The sequence below is a fragment of the Ambystoma mexicanum genome, chromosome 7p (genome assembly GCF_040938575.1).
Source record: "Ambystoma mexicanum isolate Mex_15411 chromosome 7p, UKY_AmexF1_1, whole genome shotgun sequence".
Taxonomy (NCBI): Eukaryota; Metazoa; Chordata; class Amphibia; order Caudata; family Ambystomatidae; genus Ambystoma; species Ambystoma mexicanum.
Genome location: NC_090939.1, coordinates 606,838,901 through 606,858,724, shown reverse-complemented (window position 1 = coordinate 606,858,724; position 19,824 = coordinate 606,838,901). Strand labels below are relative to the sequence as shown.

The 19,824-nt window shown below is 46.2% G+C and overlaps 1 protein-coding gene across 1 annotated transcript in view; it reads left to right on the top strand.

Annotated features, from left to right (window-relative positions):
* SLC9A7 (solute carrier family 9 member A7) overlaps positions 1-19,824 on the top strand; it is an 889,600-nt gene that overhangs the window by 406,858 nt on the left and 462,918 nt on the right. The window contains exon 6 of the mRNA XM_069636615.1: positions 12,627-12,732. Coding sequence (XP_069492716.1) covers positions 12,627-12,732 — 106 coding nt within the window. The remainder of the gene's footprint in view (positions 1-12,626; positions 12,733-19,824) is intronic.

Genomic DNA, 19,824 nt, shown 5'->3' with positions numbered 1-19,824 from the left:
GCAAGTTCCCATGGATGGGCCAGATAAGGAAAAAACCACTTTTCAACAGCTTTAGGACTATCCCAATTTAAAGTCCCCCCCCTTAGGCCTCCACGGCACACTGGCCACTTTCCAATGCCTCATGGATATGATCTTACAACCCTACTCAGATTTATGTGAAGCCTATATTGACAATATCGTCATTTATAGTAAAACTTGGGAGGACCATCTCTTCCACCTTTATACCATCACGAAAGGCCTCAGAAGCACTGGCCTAACTGCGAATCCAGCTAAATGCAGATTGGCCCAATGAGCCGTAAAATATCTTGGCTTCTTTGTAGTGAATGGTAACGTACAACCCCAACATGAAAAGGTAAAAGCTGTCTTAGGTACACCAACACCTAAGACCAAAAGAGACCTTAGAGCCTTCCTCGGATTAATAGGGAATTACCGTAGGTTTATCCCCAACTTTTCAGACAAAATAGCTCAGCACACCAATAAACTTAAAAATGCAGAACCCCAGAAACTTCATTGGAATGACGAAGATGAGATGTGCTATAACATCCTGAAACAAACTTTGTTTTAGAACCCAATCCTGAAGGTAGTCGACTTCTCAAAGGACTTTGTGTTACAGACGGATGCCTCCCTTATAGGGTTAGGAGCCGTCCTCTCCCAAATCTGTGACAGACTAGAACATCCCATACTATACATTAGTTGCAAGTTATTCCCATGTGAAAAAAGTACTCTGTGGTAGAGCTAGAGGTCCTAGCCATCAAATGGGGTATTATCCATCTCAAGTCCTACCTATTAGGATGAAAGTTCACACTTGTCACCGACCACTCGCCCTTAGTTTCGATTAGCCAACTCAAATATTCCAACCCTCGGGTCATGCAATGGTTTCTAGACCTACAATCCTATTGTTTCACGGTTGAACACCGAAAAGTAAAAGACAAAGGAAATGTAGATTTTCTTTCCTTGTTCCTCAGTGAAACAAATGTGGCCACATCGCATGGAGGAAGGGAATGTGGGAAACCTGAAGGTATCTCCCGATCTAGTCCCCAGGGATCTGTCATCCAGGTGGCCAGCATACAACCATCGCTTTTGTATCCAGTTCCTGGGGGTGGACCAGTGTGGGAGGATCACCTGGATGAGGGTCCTTGGGGAGTGGGAATGGGACACCGACGGGTGAGACGCGATATGCCCCTTCTTTAAAAACTTTTTCCCCATCCTACAACATAGGATATTCCAAAACACTGCCCCCCCTTCTTTCCGACACACACTTTCACACAACACGAAAGACAGCTGACTAACACCAGAGCCGTTTACCTGACAGGTCCCAACACAACAGTCAGGCAAAGTCAGGTGATTGATCAGAGTCACACACACCTGACTGCCCTTTCCCTTCTTCACAGATATGACGACAGGTCTATAATTGTACTCATTGGTCTTTTTTGAGTTACCCTGTGTGTAATTATTAACAACTTGACCTCCAACCATTGTATCTAGTCCCTCGTGTGGTGTCTGACCCTATATTGCGCTGGTGTGCCGCTTATCTAGGGTTAGGGGATAGATGAGAAGAAGCTTGCCATAACTCGTTCTGGCAATTAAATGTTTTGTGAATTCCTAATGACATAAAAAAGCACATTTGTCTATGGGTCTTACAAAATAAACCCTGGAATGTGCTGCGGGTTGTGCAGGTGAATCACTTTCTTGTTTATTCTTTTTCCCTCTACAAATACTTTTAAAGGTTTAAAAGGTTTTTTAACCCTGCTTCAAGATTAAACACATAGGATTGTGCATAGTCCCAATTCCAACCTGATTAATCTGAAGTGTTTCTCTTCAAAGTGGTGTTGTCCCACTTACTATACCTCTGGGTGAGACTACTAGGTCCTTCATCATTGGAGGTCTACCTGGCCTACCGGTTTCACTGTTTTCTTTTAATGTACCACTTTCTTCAGGGCCTCAACACCCCTGTGGGTGCTGATACGAAAGAGACAAGAGGCTCTGCTCCAGCCGATCACTGCACCCCAGTTGCAGTTTCTGCCATCCCTGACACTGGTAGATGCCTCTTCTGATATGAAAGGGTAGCTAAATCCCCCACATGTACCTTGCTAAATGTGCTTAGCGAAATCTGCATAGACTGGAGCTGAGCCTCTTCTCTCTACCGTGTATGCACGCACAGGGGTAGTAGACCCCTGGCTGGTACTCTAACTGCCAACTCCATTTAGAGGCAAAGCAGCTACTCATGTTTTACAGTCCCCTTTCGGGAAATCTGTAGAGTAGCTACCTGCAAGATGGCACACACATTTACCTTACACTACTGCCTAGACTCTGATGCCTCTCCCGCCTTCCCTGTGTTTAATGTACTCCTAGCTACTCTAATCAGAGAATGTGAAGCTATGAGAGATCCAATGCTGGAGAAAAAAACAAGTTACTTACCTGTAACTATGGTTCTCCAGCGTTAGTCTCTTTCATAGATTTAATATGCTACCCACCCTCCTCCGCCTTTGAGACAATTTCACAATGCATATAAATGTTTGATGCTGTGTGACTTGTCCTGTGGTTCATGGTCTTTACATTGAAAAAGATCCATCGAAATTAAAATCCATCGAAAAAAATGCAACGTAAATAAATGCATCGAAATGCTATCTTTTGAATTAAAAGTATATATCCATCGAAACTTGTCCATCGAATATAGGAATGGCCAAGTTTCGATGTATATGTACATTTAAATGTAAAAGATAGCATTTTGATGCATTTATTTTTCACGTTAAAACTTTACATGGAGCTGTCCAATCCTGAAATCTTTAAAGTATTTCAGCACTGGCCAGCTTCATGTAACATTTTAATGTTTGTTTAATGGGGGGTTACCTCCCAACCCCCAAGGGCACCCCCCCTAACCCTAACCCTAACCCCAACCCTAACTCAACCCTAACGGTAACCCTTGACCCTAACTCTAACCCTAAGCCTAACCCAACCCTAACCCTACCCCAACTCTAACCCTAACCCCAACCCTAAACCTATCTCTAACTCTAAAATCCAGCGAAAATTATTCAGTGGAAATGCTTTTCGATGGAAATGCATTGCAATGGATAATTTTCGTTGGATTTTAATTTGATGGAAAAGTATTTGATGGAAAGACCAGATATCTTGTCCTATAGAACCTAGAAATGGCCTCCATAGGGTAGCTTAGGGCACTGGCATCATTGGTCAGTGCCAACATGTCAATAGGGTGTATATTTTAATTAATCTTAATGTTTATATTGCTTTGCTAATGCCAAGGATTTCCACACTGATGACTGGGAAATAGTCAGGTCATCTCTGAGAGATACCAATGCGGGAGAACCATAGTTACAGTCAAGTAACTTATATTTTTCTAAGTCTATGTGTAGACCGAAAGAGAAATGTAATAATTGGTTACAAGTTTATTATAGATTGATAAAGAAACATTGGTTATAGGTTCTTGAAAGAGAGAAAGTATAACTATTTTTTGGCTGTGGGTTGTGTACCTTTTCTGTGATCAAATAAGGTATGATATGATATGGCATTTATAACACACCTATACACAAGTGTTTCAAGGCGCGACGAGGCAAGGGAGGGGGAACAAAGGGAAGACAGAGACAATGATCTTACTAGGCCAGGTGACAATGAGATCGCGCAAGTGCAGCGGAAGGGGGAGGGGGACGTGCAGTACATGGGATGGACATTAAAAATATATAGAATAAATAAAAGCAATAAGTAAAAATGCGACCAGCTGGTGGCGAGTGCAAGGGTAAGTGCAGACATCAGTTGTCAAGTGCTGGTAGGGGGCTGTAGGGATACAGAAAACAGTCCCCAAGTGCGGGGGATGGCAGGGAGGCAGTGCTGGTGTGAAACTGGCGGCAGAGGGGACCTGAGCCCGTGATCGGAGGGTAACCAAGTGACCAGTGCAGTTTCAGGCAGGATTTTAGCAGGGGAGAGAAGGAGAAAAAAGCAGAAGCAAATAGGAAGGTTTTGAGGTGCTTCCAGAACCAGAGATGGTTCTCCTCACGTTTCAGGGAGGCAGAGTGGCTGTTCCAGAGGGAGGCCCCAACTGAAGAAAGAGATCTACCACCAACTTGTTGCTTGGAGAAGCGACTGACCTTGAGGGAGTTAGAGGCAGATGAGCAAAGAGCTTGAGAACGAAGATATTTAGGAAGAGAGGCCCCAGAGGCCTTGTGGACAATCCAGAGGCTTTTGAACTCCGTCCTCGCAGCCGCTGGGAGCCAGTGCAGAGATTTCAGTCCTGGAGAGATACGATCCCTGGGCTTGAGGCCAAGGACAAGTCTTGCAGTCCTGTTCTGGAGGAGTTGCAGAGGGCAGAGGGTAGAAGCAGGCAGATTTAGAAAGAGGCTGTTGCAGTAGTCTAGCCTAGAGAGAACCAGAGCTCTGGAGACAGTGAGCTTCTGGGGGAAGGAGAGGAAAGGAAGAATACCTCTGATGAGGTGCAGCTGGTAGTGTGACACTTCTTAGAGATGTGAGCAGAGAAGGAGAGCATGGAGTCGAAGATGACCCTGAGGTTTGTAGCACAGGTGGGAGCAGGAAGAGGGCCAAGAGAAGCCGGCCAGAGAGTGACAGGAAATGAGGGAGCAGGTGTGCCGATGAGGAGAACCTCGGTCTTACTGGCATTAAGGCAGAGATCATTGGCAGCACACCACTCCTGGATAGCAGACAGACAGTCAGAGATGAGAGAACGAGAAGAAGTGGCTGAAGGGAGTCTCAAAATGAGCTGAGTGTCATCCGCATAGCACTGAAAGTTGGGGCAGAGAGCGGCAGTGCAGTGTGCAAGAAGTGCCAGGTGTTGGGTGAAAAGCCAGGGAGAGAGGTTAGACCCCTGGGGAACACCACAGGTAGAGATAGATGAGAGGAAGGACCCAAGTTGGACTTGGGAGGGTCGATCGGAGAGGAAAGAAGTCAGCCAAGCCATGGCCTCATTGGTAATACCCAGGGTATCACAGAGACGGTTGAGCAGGATGGCAAGGTTGACTGTGTCAAAGGCAGAAGAGAGATCAAGCAAGATGAGGACACAGGGGGTGTTGGAATCAAGTTTGGAGAGCAGGTCTTTGCTGATGTTCAGAAGAGCAGTTTCCATGCTTCTGGTAGCTCTGAAGCCAGACTGATGGTCATGGATAAAATCAACGGATTCAGTGTGAAGATTAAACTGGGAGATGGCCAGCTTTTCCAGGAGTTTGCCCAGGAAAGGAATGATGGAGATTGGGCCATAGTTAGCCGGGCTTTACGGGTCGACAGGGGGTTTCTTAAGAAGAGGGTGCACAAGGGAGTGCTTCAGGGGGAAGGGAAGACTCCAGTGGCGAAGGAGTGGTTGCAGAAGTCAGCCAGAGCAGGGGCCAAGATGTCAATGTGGTCCGTGATGGTTTTGGAAGAACAGGGGTGAACCTGTTTCAACAAGACTTTCATAGATCAGACTTGTCTAGAAACCTTGCCTCGGGAGAACAGGGGAAAGGCAGAGAAAGAGGAAGGAGAGGTGGCTGAGGAAGGGCCAGAGGAAGAGCAGGGAATAGAGGGGTCAGGGGGAGAGGAAGAGAGAGAGGACAGGATGTCCTAGGTTTTAGAGATGAAATGAGAAGCCAGGGCCGTGCAGAGGGCCTGGGAGGGGACCGGAGAGGTAGTTACTGCAGCTGGATTGGCCATCTCCTTGCAGATTTTAAAGAGTTCGGCCGAGTTGTTGGATGCCGCAGAGATGCAGACTTGGATGTGGGCTCTCTTCTTGGTGCGGACAGAGAGCCAGTATTGCCTTTGGAGCAGGCGGCAGGCCAGTTTCTCAGAGGATATACCGGAAGCACGCCATTTCCTCTCAGCCACCCTGCACTTGTGTTTAAGGGTGGCGAGGTCTGAGTCGTTCCAGGATTTGCACTTGGCTTTGGGCTTCAAGCGGATCCTCATGAGAGATAAGAACATCGAGAGTATCAGATATATAGCAGAGTGGAGCATGGAGAGCGCTGTGTCAGGGTGTGAGTCAGCCAAGGGGGAGGAGGCGCTGAGAAAGTGGCAGCAAAAGCCTCAAGTGACACACGCTTCATGGGTTGGATAACCAAGAAGGCAGGTGGCAGTGCTGGGGGAATCTAAGTGATTTGCCCGCGGCTGAAAACACAGCGGGCATATCGTTCGCATGAGAAAGGTGCGAACTACCAAAAGTTTGCACCTTTCTCATACAAACACACATACATTCTCACACCCACACATACAACACACCCAGAACACCCCCCACTCCCACCCACACCCTCAGCACACCCCCACCCACAACATAAACAAACCCCACTTACCTTCATCTTCACGCTGGTTCCTGCAGCACCAGTTCCCTTTCACTTCTGTGATCGGGAACCTGTGCTGCAGGGTCCTTTTTCTTTCTTTTTTTTTAACGGAAGGCTGCGGAGGTGCCCTCTGCAGCCCCCGCTCACTATACCATAAAGTATAGTGAGCGGGGCGATGCAGTGGACACCGCCGCAGCCCCCGTTTCTTTTTTTTCTTTAAAAGGAAGGCTGTGGGGGTGTCCCCCGCAACCTCCGCTCAATATACCATAAAGTATAGTGTGCGGGGCGATGCGCAGGACAACCCTGCAGCCCCCGTTTCTTTTTTTCTTTTTTTTAAATGGAAGGCTGCGGGGCTGTCCCCCGCAACCCCTGCTCACTATATGAAGTATAGTGAGCGGGGCGATGCAGAGGACACCCCTGCAGCCCCCATTTAGTTTTTTTTTACAATGCTACCACCAAAGGATCGAACTTTTGGTGTTCAAACCTTTGGTGGTAGCATTTTTAGAACTTTTGGTCTTTGCAACCATTTTTTTACGGTAAATTCGTCTTCGACCGTGCTGGGGTTGGCTTGGCCTAAGGGATGGAGGGAGTAAGCTGGGAGGAAAGGAAAAAGTGATCACTTCAGGAGAGAGGAGTGGTGAGAAGGATAGAAAGGGGAAGGTCTGTAGAGATCAGAACATCCAGAGTGTGCCCTGCAGAGTGAGTTGGGCCAGAGGGGAGGATAGAGAGTGAGAGAGAGTTGCAGGGGTCGCTAAAGAGTCCAGAGGAAGGACAAGAAGCATCCAGGTGGATGTTAAATTCTCCAAGAAGGAGGAGTTGAGTGGTCGAAACTAGGGAGGCAAGAGGAGAGGTCTGTCCACTCAAAGAGGAAGGAGGAGATCTGACCAGGTCGCCGATAGAAGGTAGCCCCAGTAAGGGAATGGCTAGGAGAGAGAGAGCCTGCAGATGAGGCATTCGAAAGAGCAGTAGGCCTGCGTAGGAATGACAAGAGGCAGGAATCCACTCGGGAGATCAGGGCTACACCCCCTCTGGAACGGTTGGACCTGGGTGCAGAGAGGATCTTGTAGCCGTCAGGGCGGAGAGTGTCAAAGCTCGTGAAAGAGCTGGCCATGAGCCATGTCTCAGTGAGACCGAGGTCAAGTTCTTCAAGGAGGCGGCAGATGTCAGAAGAGTGTTTGACAGCTGAGCGGGAGTTAAGAGTGGTAATATGGAGAAGGTTGTAGTCCTTGAAAGACTTCCGGGGAAGGGTACAAATCAGATGTACGCCCTGCGGCTGTGTAGAAGAAGCCCGGTGGGGGCGGGGGCAGTGGAGGAAGGAGGAGTGGGCAAGGTAGCCAAGGAGGAGACAGCAGGGGAGGCAAGGAAGCCATGGCGGGAAGAGAGGGAAAATCAGGAGAAGGAAGGAAATGGATGAGGTGCAGGAAGCATCTATCAAAGAGGAGAAGATTGTCCTGAGGGCCTTGGACCAAGTCGGTACCATTCAGGTAAATATTAATAATGACCTTAGAGCAGTCAAAGGAGGCCAGCAGGGCCACCCACCGGGTGCCACCATTAATAGGTGAAGAAGAGAGAGGAGAAAGCACATAGATCATATGAAGAGTCCATAGGTCTGACGAGGCAACGACAGAGGATGTCGGTGAGGGTCTGCCTAGAGGAGGCACTGGTATAGGTGTCAGCGATAGGGAGGCCTGGGTTGGAAGCCAGGATGTCCTTTTTAAACTTCTTCCTGACAGATTTTGTGAGGAGAGCAGGATAGTCGATAGAGAGGCAGTTAGAAAAGATAGGAGAGACAGAGAGCACCATAGCGTAGGTGGGGAGAGGAGAGAAGAGGGAGTGGGAAGGTAGGGGTGGGGGAACACTAGGGAAGGACGCAGGGAGGGGTGCAAGCAGACAAGACAAGGAGAGGCGAAACAATGGTAGACAATTGAACAAAAAACAAGGGCTCAGACAGTAGTAGAACAGTATGCTAGGTGTACGCTTTCCTAAGAGGGCAAAACCAAAGACAGCACTACTTTCACAATGTAGTTTAACAACGGAAATAGCAGCCTAGGTCTAAGAGTCCTGCATAGTGTGAGAAAAGGCCTAGGATCCACAATGCAATTTAAATATTTTCACAATACAATTAAATAAAAACACCTAGGTCTTAGAGTCCAGTATAGTGTGAGGAAGGCCCAGGAATCACAATGCAATTTATATACTTATATAGTGTAATTAACTAAAAACACACCTAGGTCTAAGAGTCCAGTATAGTGTGAGAAAGATCCAGGATTCACAATGCAATTTAAATACTTTCGCAATGCAGTTGAAATACCGCAGATGGCACAATTATACTAGAGTAGGTATGGTTGCTATGAAGTAGGGTTTTCAGGGTAGAGTGATGGCTCTATTCATCTCCCGGGCCACTCCTACCTTACTAGTCGCTGATGGTTGACCGCTGGCCACCGGTTTCCCCTGCTGACACCTGTAGACACAATATGGAGCTGCCTTTGTAGGAGCATCCCCAAGGGAAGAACAACAAAGGCCTTTGAGAGTTTGCCTTGTCTGAGAAATCAAAATAACTGTCCTCTAAGCTAAAAGAGTCAACCAAGGGGGCGTATGGACCTACGGAGGAAGCTCCAAATAAAGATAACCTAATCTCAACTGATTTTACAACCATTGAGAGAGAAAATCTGCCCCATGGAAATCAGTTTGAACAAGTGTTGCCATATGAAGATTGGGAAATCGCAGGTCTTCTTCATAGAGAAGGATGGATTACTGCCCTAAACGTGATAGAAACCCCAAGATGCAATTACTCATTCTGAAATTCTTCTAGCGGGCAGTGATGTATCAGGCATGCCCACTTGACGGCAGCACATTCATGGGTAGCAAAAACACAAGATTGTGACTCTACTGGCCTAAGGTCTATAGTGCCATCAAAGATATGGCTAATCCTTGAACGCTTCTCTATGGATATCGTGAGACCCTTGGAACCATCCTTAAATGGCTTCTAGTATGTCCCTGTAATCTTAGAATGTGCAACACTACAATCGGAAGCCTTTGTGCAAAGAAGTATCCCAACAAGGAACATTAAAGCTTTTGATGACTTACTTTACCGGGGTCGGCTTTCCATGTGTAATCCTCCCCTGCCAAGGGACCTCTTTTATGTCGAAACTCAGGCAGGAGATGAAATCTATTCAGAAGATCAAAACCTTGAAAACCTCTGTTTTCCATCCGACATCCAATGGATTAGTGAAGATGTTTACCAAAAAACTCCAAGATGTTACGAAAGGTGGTTTACAAGAATAGGAAGAGCTAGGAAGCGTTATTAAGAAGAACCCCTTTGTCATGAAGAAAACACCCCGAGCTTCTGTTTGCGTTCCATGCGTGCAGGTATATGGACGTAGTCCAAAAGAATATCCTTCATATTTTATGTTATTCAGCTTTTATACTTCTCCGTTCACCACCATACTAGTATTGCAGAGCCAAGGCTTGCTCGAAGGCCAAGGCTTACTCGAAGTGTGCTGTATTGTGCCCCTACCAGGGATCTCCAGACCACATGCTTTGCAAGGGTTGTGAATGGCAAGAAAATAACATCTCCAGTCTTGCAGAGTTCATATAGGGTAACCAGGAGCCAATGAAGGTGGTACGACAACTGGTGAATGCGAACCTAACACTCCACAACCTCCGGGCAGGAAGTGCTGAGCAGCCTAAAGAGAATCAAGAGCAATGCATGCTGTATGTTGTGATTCTAGTTCTCTGCATCCAGGTGCAGGAAGCGCGGACAAGTTTAAAGGGACCCAAGACCGTTGCATTCTAGGAACTGTGGCTCTAGCACTACGTGATAACGTGCTGATGCCCTGACATGCTTTAAGTGAACCAACCACATTGCCTTTTGGGTTTCCAACACTCTGCAACCAATGCACTAGAGGCTCTGAAGACTCTAACATGAACCAAGCGAGCTGGATAATGTGCTGTGGTTTTAAATCTCTGCAAACATAATGCAGCCCGTGTTGACAAGGCCAAAGAAAACCTATACTTTTGCATTCTTGGTGTTGGGGATATAAGGCCTGGAAATCATAGCACAGGAAGTGCAGGTAAGTCTGAAGAGAACCAAGAGAATTAAATGCGGGAATTGGACTTCTAATACTCGTAATCTTTGCACAGAGGCACTGAGAAATTAACCAGAGAGTCTAGAGGAAATGGAGCACTCGGTCTGAGAGAGAATGTAACATTGTACTTTGACAGCAACGGGATCATCATTCCACACTAAACACGCATGTGGCATTCCAGAACCGGGTAGAGTCCATAGAGACACTAACCTTTGGGGATTGTGGTCCTCTCAATCCACAAACTCTACATGCACGGCGGTACCTATTCCTAAGTCTCTGAAAGTCTCTGAACTAAGGGCTCTAATGGAGAGACAGAGACAGAGAGAGAGAGAGAGAGAGAGAGAGAGAGAGAGAGAGAGAGAGAGAGAGAGAGAGAGAGAGAGAGAGAGAGAGAGAGAGAGAGAGAGAGAGAGAGAGAGAGAGAGAGAGAGAGAGAGAGAGAGAGAGAGAGAGAGAGAGAGAGAGAGAGAGAGAGAGAGAGAGAGAGAGAGAGAGAGAGAGAGAGAGAGAGAGAGAGAGAGAGAGAGAGAGAGAGAGAGAACACCAAGATAGCCAAAATTGAGAGAGAATACCGAGAGCCATCCACAAAACAATTGTAATGGGCCTCATTACGAGGTAGGTGGAAAGGGATTAACGGCACCGGTGTCCTTACCGGTGCCGTTAATCCCTTACCACCCTATTCCGAGGTCCCTTAGCGGGTCTATTCCTTATTTACCAGGCGTTATGGAAGGGACCTGTTAAGGGACTTCAGAGCTAATAACGTCCCGCAAATTGCGGTACCGTTATTGCCTCCATCCCCATTCCCATTGAGCCCTATGGGGGCTCGAATGGGAATGGGGAATGGTTCCCGGAATGGGGATTTACCGGGTCCTCCAAGGTTGGAATGACCCGGTAAGTCCCTATTTCGGGAACCCGGACCCGGAATGCGGTAAGGGGGTAGCCATGGTGCTAATAGCACCATGGCTACCTCCAACCTCGTAATGTGGCCATTGTCTTTAATAACCAATTAAATAAAACATTCATTTTGCACTGTTCAGTTACTGCCGGATTCCATTATTGCATGAACAAATTACAAAGGTCATAAAAAGCTGATGTCACTAATTTTAAACAAGCTTTATCTTAAACGAAACTATTGCACCACAGTAACATGTTGTGGCCAGACATGGTTTAATCAAAACAAACAAACAATCCAAATGTTCTCACATTGAAATTGGATTGCAAACATCTGGACACCAGTTGGAGGGAATCTGCAGCTGACTTGGACTGGCTTCCTCTGAATCAGTCCCTTGGTTGTTATAAGAAAGCTATGTTGGCGTACAAATGCCCTTCCTATCTACTAAGAAGGAAGCAACAATGTTGTCTGAAAGGAAATACATTGTGGGAAAGCTATAGAAGCAGTGCCTGGGGAAAAAGTATTTCTGTCTTTTTAGGCTTCAGACTTAGAAAATGTGATGCCATCCATGAATTAATAGCAGATACACATATAAATTGCCATACAAGCATGTATACTTTCATGCCAGCACTTGGGCTGGGGGGCGAAAAGGTGGCTGTTGGTATCAAGCCAAGCAGGATCTTCTAGGCTACAAGCAGGAGCTAAACCGTTCCAGCTATTTCAAAACCAATTGGGCAGGCAGCAGCACCAAAGACTTCATTATGAGTATGGTAGCAGATCTTTCAAATGTCAGTAACTGATTTACCACCATTTGGACTGCACCACTGTATTGCAAGTATGGAGGTGAAGCGGAGAACTACCCCTGCAGCTGGCTGGAGGTATTTCCTCCAGACAAAATGGAAGATTCACCAAAGTCGGATTTACAGATGGCGGTTAATCCTCCAAACCTCAATAGATGCCAATGGGAATCCAGAGTGGGGAATAACATCTCTTCCCCGCCACTGGTAATGTGGCCGATTTACCAACAAAATGATTCCTGGTAACATTAAATACAGTTGGTGGATTAACCATGTACAAATCCACCAAACTCGTAATGAGTCCTCGTGCGTTACAACTTTTGTACTTTTGTCAATGGCAGAAAAGGTAGGCTAACTAAAACATACATGTTGCCTTTCTTTTAATTGATAAATATAAGAAGGTTTCAAATGTTACTGAGTATTTGAAAAAAGTTCTACCTTTTTACAAACCACCATTTGGCAGCTGGTGGACTCTTGTGTGAAGATTTTTCTTGCAAGCTCAATTAAATGCTGTAACACGAGGTGTTGGTGGTATTGTGTGCACATGAATACTTATACATGCTTGTGTTCCTTTTTATAGTGACAGTGCTGGCGATATTCTATGATCTCCATGCTGACGTGGATCTCTACGCCCTTCTCTTTGGAGAAAGCGTGCTCAATGATGCTGTGGCGATTGTGTTGTCTTCGTAAGTGCCTGCTTTTTTTGTACAACTCAGAAAGGCATTCATTTAAGGTGTCTGAGCTATCTCACATTTGACACCTTGTTCTTATAGGTATGGAGTGCATAATTCATGTTTACAATGGGGGGTTAGACTAGCTGCAATTAAGTAGGTTTGCTCTCATATGGCATTGCTTTTATGCATTTCAAAGTGATTTCAGTAGTCAAACTTCATGGTGGTTGGCTAAGCATAGTTGCTTCCCGGCCACCGCAAATTGCAAGTTAGCTGCAGACAGAATTAACATGTTGTGATATCTCATTGTTCAGTGCAAGAGAGTTTGCATCTGTAAACATGCTCTGTATATGACTAATTGTCACGATCGTACAGTCGGCTCTAACAGAATTAAATGTGGATTGGTTTAAAGGTATTGAATGCAGCTGTTTTTAAATACATATGGGGCCTCATTACACGGATGGCGGTAAGGATTTACCAGTACCGGTAAAATACCGGTACCGGTAAATCCTTACCGCCTTACTACGAGGTCCCTTTGCGGGTTGGGGGATTTAACGCCTGCTTTTTGCAGGCGTTAAAATCCAACCCGCTAAGGGACCTCAGAGCTAATTACGGCACCTCAAAATTCCGGTGCCGTAATTAGCGCCTTCCCCATTCCCATAGAGCCCTATGGGAATGGGGAAGGGCAATGGCGGAAAGGGGATTTACTGCCCCTCCAACCTTGGAATGGGGCGGTAAATCCCCTTTCCGCCAAGGCGGTGCCGGTATTTTACCGGCATGAGCCATGGCGCTAATAGCGCCATGGCTCACCGCCTACCGTGTAATGAGGCCCATGGTCTTTATTAATGACTAAAGGTTTCATACAAAACAATCTGTTGCAAAGAGCAGAATGTTTTCTCTCTAAAAATATGCTTTTGCAAGGCCGCATCCCCATGGATGTTTTTTCCTCTAGTCCTTCTGGGCCGCGAACAGCCCACCATTGGTCCTGTGAGTGCCCATGCCCTCAAACCCTTACATATTGCTGCCTGCAGAGCATTGATTTTTCCAGTGACAAGAAAGGTCCTTGAATCCATGCCTGATTCTTTCTTCTGACACGTTACTGATGGTGTATTTTTTCCATCAGCATGTTTGTGGACCCAGTACCGTTGCCAGAGGATCTTTTATAGGCCCCATTAGTCCTTGTGCTTTCAATAAAATGTTATGGATTCCTAGGCTGGTACTCCTCGGAGCGTCTACTTACAGAAGGCTTTCTCTTAGGTCCAGTCTCCAAGTATGCCTAGGTAGGCACTGATAGTGACTCACACATACCTTTCTGATCGGTCGAACGGTTCTTCCTCCCTCTTAGGTCGGGCTCATAGTCTCAGGATGAGGAATCAACCACCAGAGAGGCCAGATACTTGCAAGAGCTTCTCTTGGAAGTGGTCAAGTCCTTGGTTGTTGAAATTCCACTTCTTCCTGTCACGAAGCATACATTGACAGCTTGCCTCCCATGTAGAATGCTTCAAAGAAGGCTACTCCTGCGCTAGATGGGATGTGGTTGGCAACTTCTCAATGGATCCCAGGGATATTTAAACGAAGTGGAACACCTATAACCATAGTCTAGATATTGTTGACATCTTATGATTGATTGAACTGTGTTATCTGTGGTCAGCAGTGACCAACACTCTGCTGCCTTCTGTTTATCTTATCTTTGTCGAGAAGAAAATGAATGCCTGTAGCTGGAAGAGTAAGAGATTCTACCTTTGAGGGGTTATGCCTGTAGCAGGTTAATGCTTTATCACATGTAGCCCACTACCGCTACTTCAGGTTGGAAATATCTCCTTGTCTAGATATGAGTCTAGCAGAAGAAAGTCAGCCAGACAAAGTGTTCTTTCACCTGGAAGATTTCGAAATGGCTCAAGCTAGCTGTGTGCCCATCTTTCACCAAGCAGAGTATAGTCATTGACACTGTCATTCTGTATGCTGTTTGTTTGTACTTCAGTCAAGCATAGTAGCTATGTTGCATGGGTATGTCGGCCAATGCCTGAGCACAGGGAGCCATTCTGAATAGAGCCTACATGATGAGCTCCCCACTTTAGTGAGGAACACATGATCTCCTGTCCCATAACCTGTCTCCCAACAGGCTTGAGGGATGCATGCCCTAGTCTCGTCATCAACTTCTTTGCTCCAACATTGTTCTGCCTTGCCACTGGCAGGGCATCACCCACCCACTAGGTGCACAGTCTTTTTGTTGTACATTTTTTACAGTAGTCATTTTTTCTTGATTATTTTTTATAGCAAAATGCAGCAGTGTGGGGTGTGTTTCTGAATGACTAAGTGTGGTGGGAGTGGAAGAGGGTGGGTAGGGAAGGGGAAAGGGAAAGGATCTCACGTGCATCTTGCTGCAAAAAAGGTAAATCTGCTGTGGTCCTGTCTTTTAGAGATAACAAAAATCTATGATATGGGGGTTCCTTAGATCCCATGCATACAGTTGTGTAGTGCAAATCAAATGACATAGGTGAACCCTATTCAGGCACAGAAAATAGCTCTACCCCAGTGTCCGTCTGGAACACAATACCTATGACACTAGATCTTGTATGCATAAAATGCTCATCACAAATACAAATATGTTTATTAGAAAATATTAGAACCACAATTAACATGCATGCCACTTTAATGACAATTGGTGAAAATAATACTTGACAGGTACTGTGAAAATTCTATACAAAATACTTGTGCAAAGAAAGCAATTGAAGTGCATGATTTCCAAAATACCTAAAGCACCATAAATAGCACAATAAACATTGCTAATCATGTACAACTTGTTGGATGATGATTATTATTGGGTCCTTTAAATTCATTTGAATTCTTTTCGTACTAAGTCCAGACCCTTTTCAGGCAAGCCCTACATGTTTCAATCCCTCTTGTCAGTGGGGGGATTTTCTTCAGGGGCTTTAATACTTTTGTATGGGGTGGGATACCTAACTTGGCATAATAGCGACTTAACCGTACTAATAATAGTACATCATTTTCAAGAGATAATGTCCAAAATTCCATGCCACTAGCTGCTTGATTATATATGGACCATTCCCTCCTTAAATATGTCTTGTAACAGGCAGTATTATTCCACAAAAATGGGTTTAGCGTCTGTCAGCTTAGACTTCCAGATGCAATGTAGCCCTGGCAGCGGAATCCGAAGGATCACCTTTGTAACTGTTATGTTATAAAGCGCACGGTCACCCAAAGGCATCATGGCGCTAGAAGAGATAGAGACAACCCCATGAAGATTTTAAAAAAGTAGGTTTAGACCTGCCTTCTAAACTCTAAGTAGTTAGGGGTTTTCTTGATGGCGAGTGGGAGATTATTCCACAGAACTGCTGCAGTAATAGAGAAGGCCCAACCACCAACCCGATCTGTGTTGTGCTTTTGCACAACAAGTTGTTCGGAAGTGGCTGAGCGCAGGTTACGGGTGGGATGATAGCGCATAAACTTGGCTTTTAGGTACACCGCTCCCTGACCATGGAGGGCACGGTGTACAATAAACACAGCCTTAAATTCTACCCGTTGGGCCACAGGAAGCCTATGCAGGGTCCATAACACAGGGGAGATGTGAGCTCCAAAAGGAGTTCCCGTAGCTACCCTAGCAGCCAGATTCTGCAGCCGCTGCAGCCGTTTGATCAGGCCCTTGGGTTAGGCTAGATACAGGGAGTTGCAGTAGTCTATTTGTGATAGAACCATGGCTGCTACCACTGGAGGATGCAATGGGGCCGGAATCAGGGGTAATACTCGCCTCCGAATTTTCAGCTGAAAATGGCTAGCCTGACAGACCGCAGAGACTTCTTGGTACATAGACAGAGATGCAGATAGCACCACGCCCAAGTTTTTCATTTTCTTCAACGGGATCAGCAGGGGTCCCAGGGAAGAGGGCCAAAAGGAGGACACCCAGACTGTGGGATTAGGGGGATAGCCCACCACCATCACCTCAGTCTTATCACCATTCAATTTGAGCCAGTTGTGGTTCATTCAATCTCCAACAGCTGTCAGGCACTCCCGCAGGCACAACAACACTTCCAACTGATCTAGATCTAATCTGATCAGTATCTGGGTGTCGTAGGCATAGGAGTAGCAACTGATGCCGAAGGAGCGGATCAGACACACAAAGGCCCAAATATAGATGTTAAACATATAGGCGACAGGGAGGAGCCCTGTGGCACTCCACAGCAGAGGTGACAAGGAGCAGAAAGAAAAGGGGGCATCAAGAGGGTCTGAGTATGGTCCGCAAGGAACGAACTGAACCATGCTACTAACTGCCCTGATATGCCAAACTGGGCAAGACGAGATAGCAGGATGGAGTGGTCGACCGTGTCAAAGGCCGCTGATAGGTCTAACAAAATCATGGCACCCACTCCACCCGCATCCACCAGCCTGGTCATGTAGTGCTACATGATGGCAATTTCTGTTTCAGGGAACTCTGATAATAAGCAGGATAGAGCACAAAATTGCTCAGCGAAACGAAAACTAGAAAAGGCATGGTTTCATTGACATATCTGAGCAAAAGTCTACATCTTTTAGTATTTTCAAAATGGTAAAAATTACTGGTTAGCCTGAGCTGCAGTGAAAGTTTGTTTTGGATGAACATTGACTACGCTTCCTCCAAATTTCATTGGACTGCTTGACATTCCGCCCTGTTTATTCTATTTGATATTGGTGCCCTGGCTGAAAAATAGTCATCAAAGCACATAGTGCGATAACTGGTGTGAGGAATCCCGAGGTGTCGTCACTTCTCCCTGAGGGGGGGCCTCTTCCCATGAGGCCAAGGAGGTGAGGCCACTACCCGATAGTCCACCTGGGGGTGGTACTCGGAGAGAGGATCTCATGGGAAGAGACTTCCCCTCTTGAGGACAAGCGAGGACATCTCGGGAGAACGCAGTATGCCAACCCTCCAGCCCACCCCACACACTTTCCTGTCACATACAGACCCACTCTGTATCCCATACTTCCATGTATGTTTGTAAGTCTGACAACTTAAGTACTGAGACAATGGAAGAATAAGGACTACCTAAGGGAGACCTACTTGACCAGTGCTGGGACGAGGAAGGGGTGCAGAGCAAGGAAGAGTAATGGTGAAAACCTGAATGAACGTTCTAGTTTTCTATGTCCATAGACAATAAAGATGAAAGAAGGACACACAGATTTGTCAAGTGGGTGGTCAAGCCCTACCTGGAGGAACCGCGAGCGCAGGAGTCGTTCAGCATGGGGAACAGAAGAGGCTTCTGACCGAGACGCTAGCGGGCAGGCAAAAATATACCTACCTGGTCTACCGTGGTCAGACCAACCAGAAAGAAGCAGAAGCAGAAGTACAGACACGGAATGCAGTGGTACCGTGATGTCGAGTGAAGACACACATTCTGTGCGAGGGACCAAACGTTGCAGAACCGCCACAGCACAACAAAGAACACAGGAAGCCATGAGAAACCCAAAGTAGGAACCAGAGGAGCCGGAGACCGACCGTAGCACACCAGCAACAACTCCTAAGGTACAGGGGTTGCTGGGACGGTTGGTGGGGCACAGCAGGGTCATGGAAGACTCTGAACCCAGACACCGGGGTGAGAAGGAAGCCCCTGGGGTAGAAGAGAACATTAAAAGTGCCAAAAGCAATAGCAAAACTCATATAGCACCTACAAAAGAAGATTCATACAAGTCATCTTCCTTGTGGCAGTACCTTGCAGGTAATTGAACCAGGTCTGCTAAATCAAACCAGTAGAGAAATACGGGTCTCGGACCCACACGCATAAAAAACAAGAGTTGCAGACCATCTTCCTCGTGGCAGTGCTTGGCAGTAGAGTGAACCAAGTCTCCCCAAGTCTGGAGATGGGGAAGCCTGGTTTTGCAACCCTCAAACTGAAAGATTGAAAGTGCTGAACTGCCTACCAAAGTAAAAGGAAGGCCAGAGGAAGGGAGCCATTCCACCTGGTATTGTTTAACTGTGATACCAAAGTGAGGAGAGACCAGGGAAAGTGAGCCATTTCCCTTGGTTGTCTTATCGAACTCTGAAACCAAGGTACCAGGAGAAGGGAGCAATTATCCTAGTGAGGCAGTCCAGGGGAAGGGAGCCATTTCCCCTGGTTGTGTTGAAGTTTGAAGTGAAGAAACCAGAAGAAGGTAACTCCTGGTAACCATAGTGATGAAGACTTTTGGATACTGAGTGTTCAAAGATAGGCAGCGTCCCTGCCAAGGAAAAGTACATGAACTTTGACTTTTGTGTTTTGAGTGTCCAATCCAACTACCTTATGGTGTACCACAGGGTGCATGCTTATCCATCGCTGTACAATATTTTCACAGCTCGCCTATGTAAATTGTTACAGAATAAGGGCATCTGCTTTTGCAACTATGCCGATGATACACAGTGTATCATCCGCCTATCAGGCAGCTACCATGAAGACACGCACGTGATTAAGGATATATTTTATCTCATCCTACAATGATTGGCTGAAAATGGACTTGCACTTAATAACGATAAAATAGAACTCATGGTTATTGGGACTAGTTCAAGAATTGGAGAGACTAGGTAGTGAATACTCTGAGTTTTGTAGAGCAGATTGTAAAATTACCACCAAAAATAAGATAAAATGCTGGGAGTTTACTTGGATCAAACCTTAATGTGGGAATGCACGTGAATAACATTGTCTCTACCTCATACTATTATGTAAGACTCCTGTCTCATATACGCCCATAACACTCCATCAAGAGCACTGAGACTATCGCCAGAGCGATAATAGGCTTTAAGATTGATTACTGCAGTAGCCTGTTGATGGGAGTCAATAAAGTGAAATTACCAGACTGCAGGTGATTCAGAATGGAGCTGTTAGGGCGATTGTTGGACCTAAAAAACATGATCATGTCTCTGAAGCTAGGAGGGGTCTACATTGGCTTCCAGTGGAAGCCAGGATTCACTTTTGTATGCTCTAGATAGTCCACAAATGCATAGTGGGCTCAAACCCACAATATCTAGTAGAAAGGATCATTAAGAAGCCAATAGTCCAAAACCTGATATCGGACATTTCCAACTTGTTGGTGTTACCTAGAGCTAAACTGGCTCTAACCAATAAGAGTGCGTTCTACACTGCA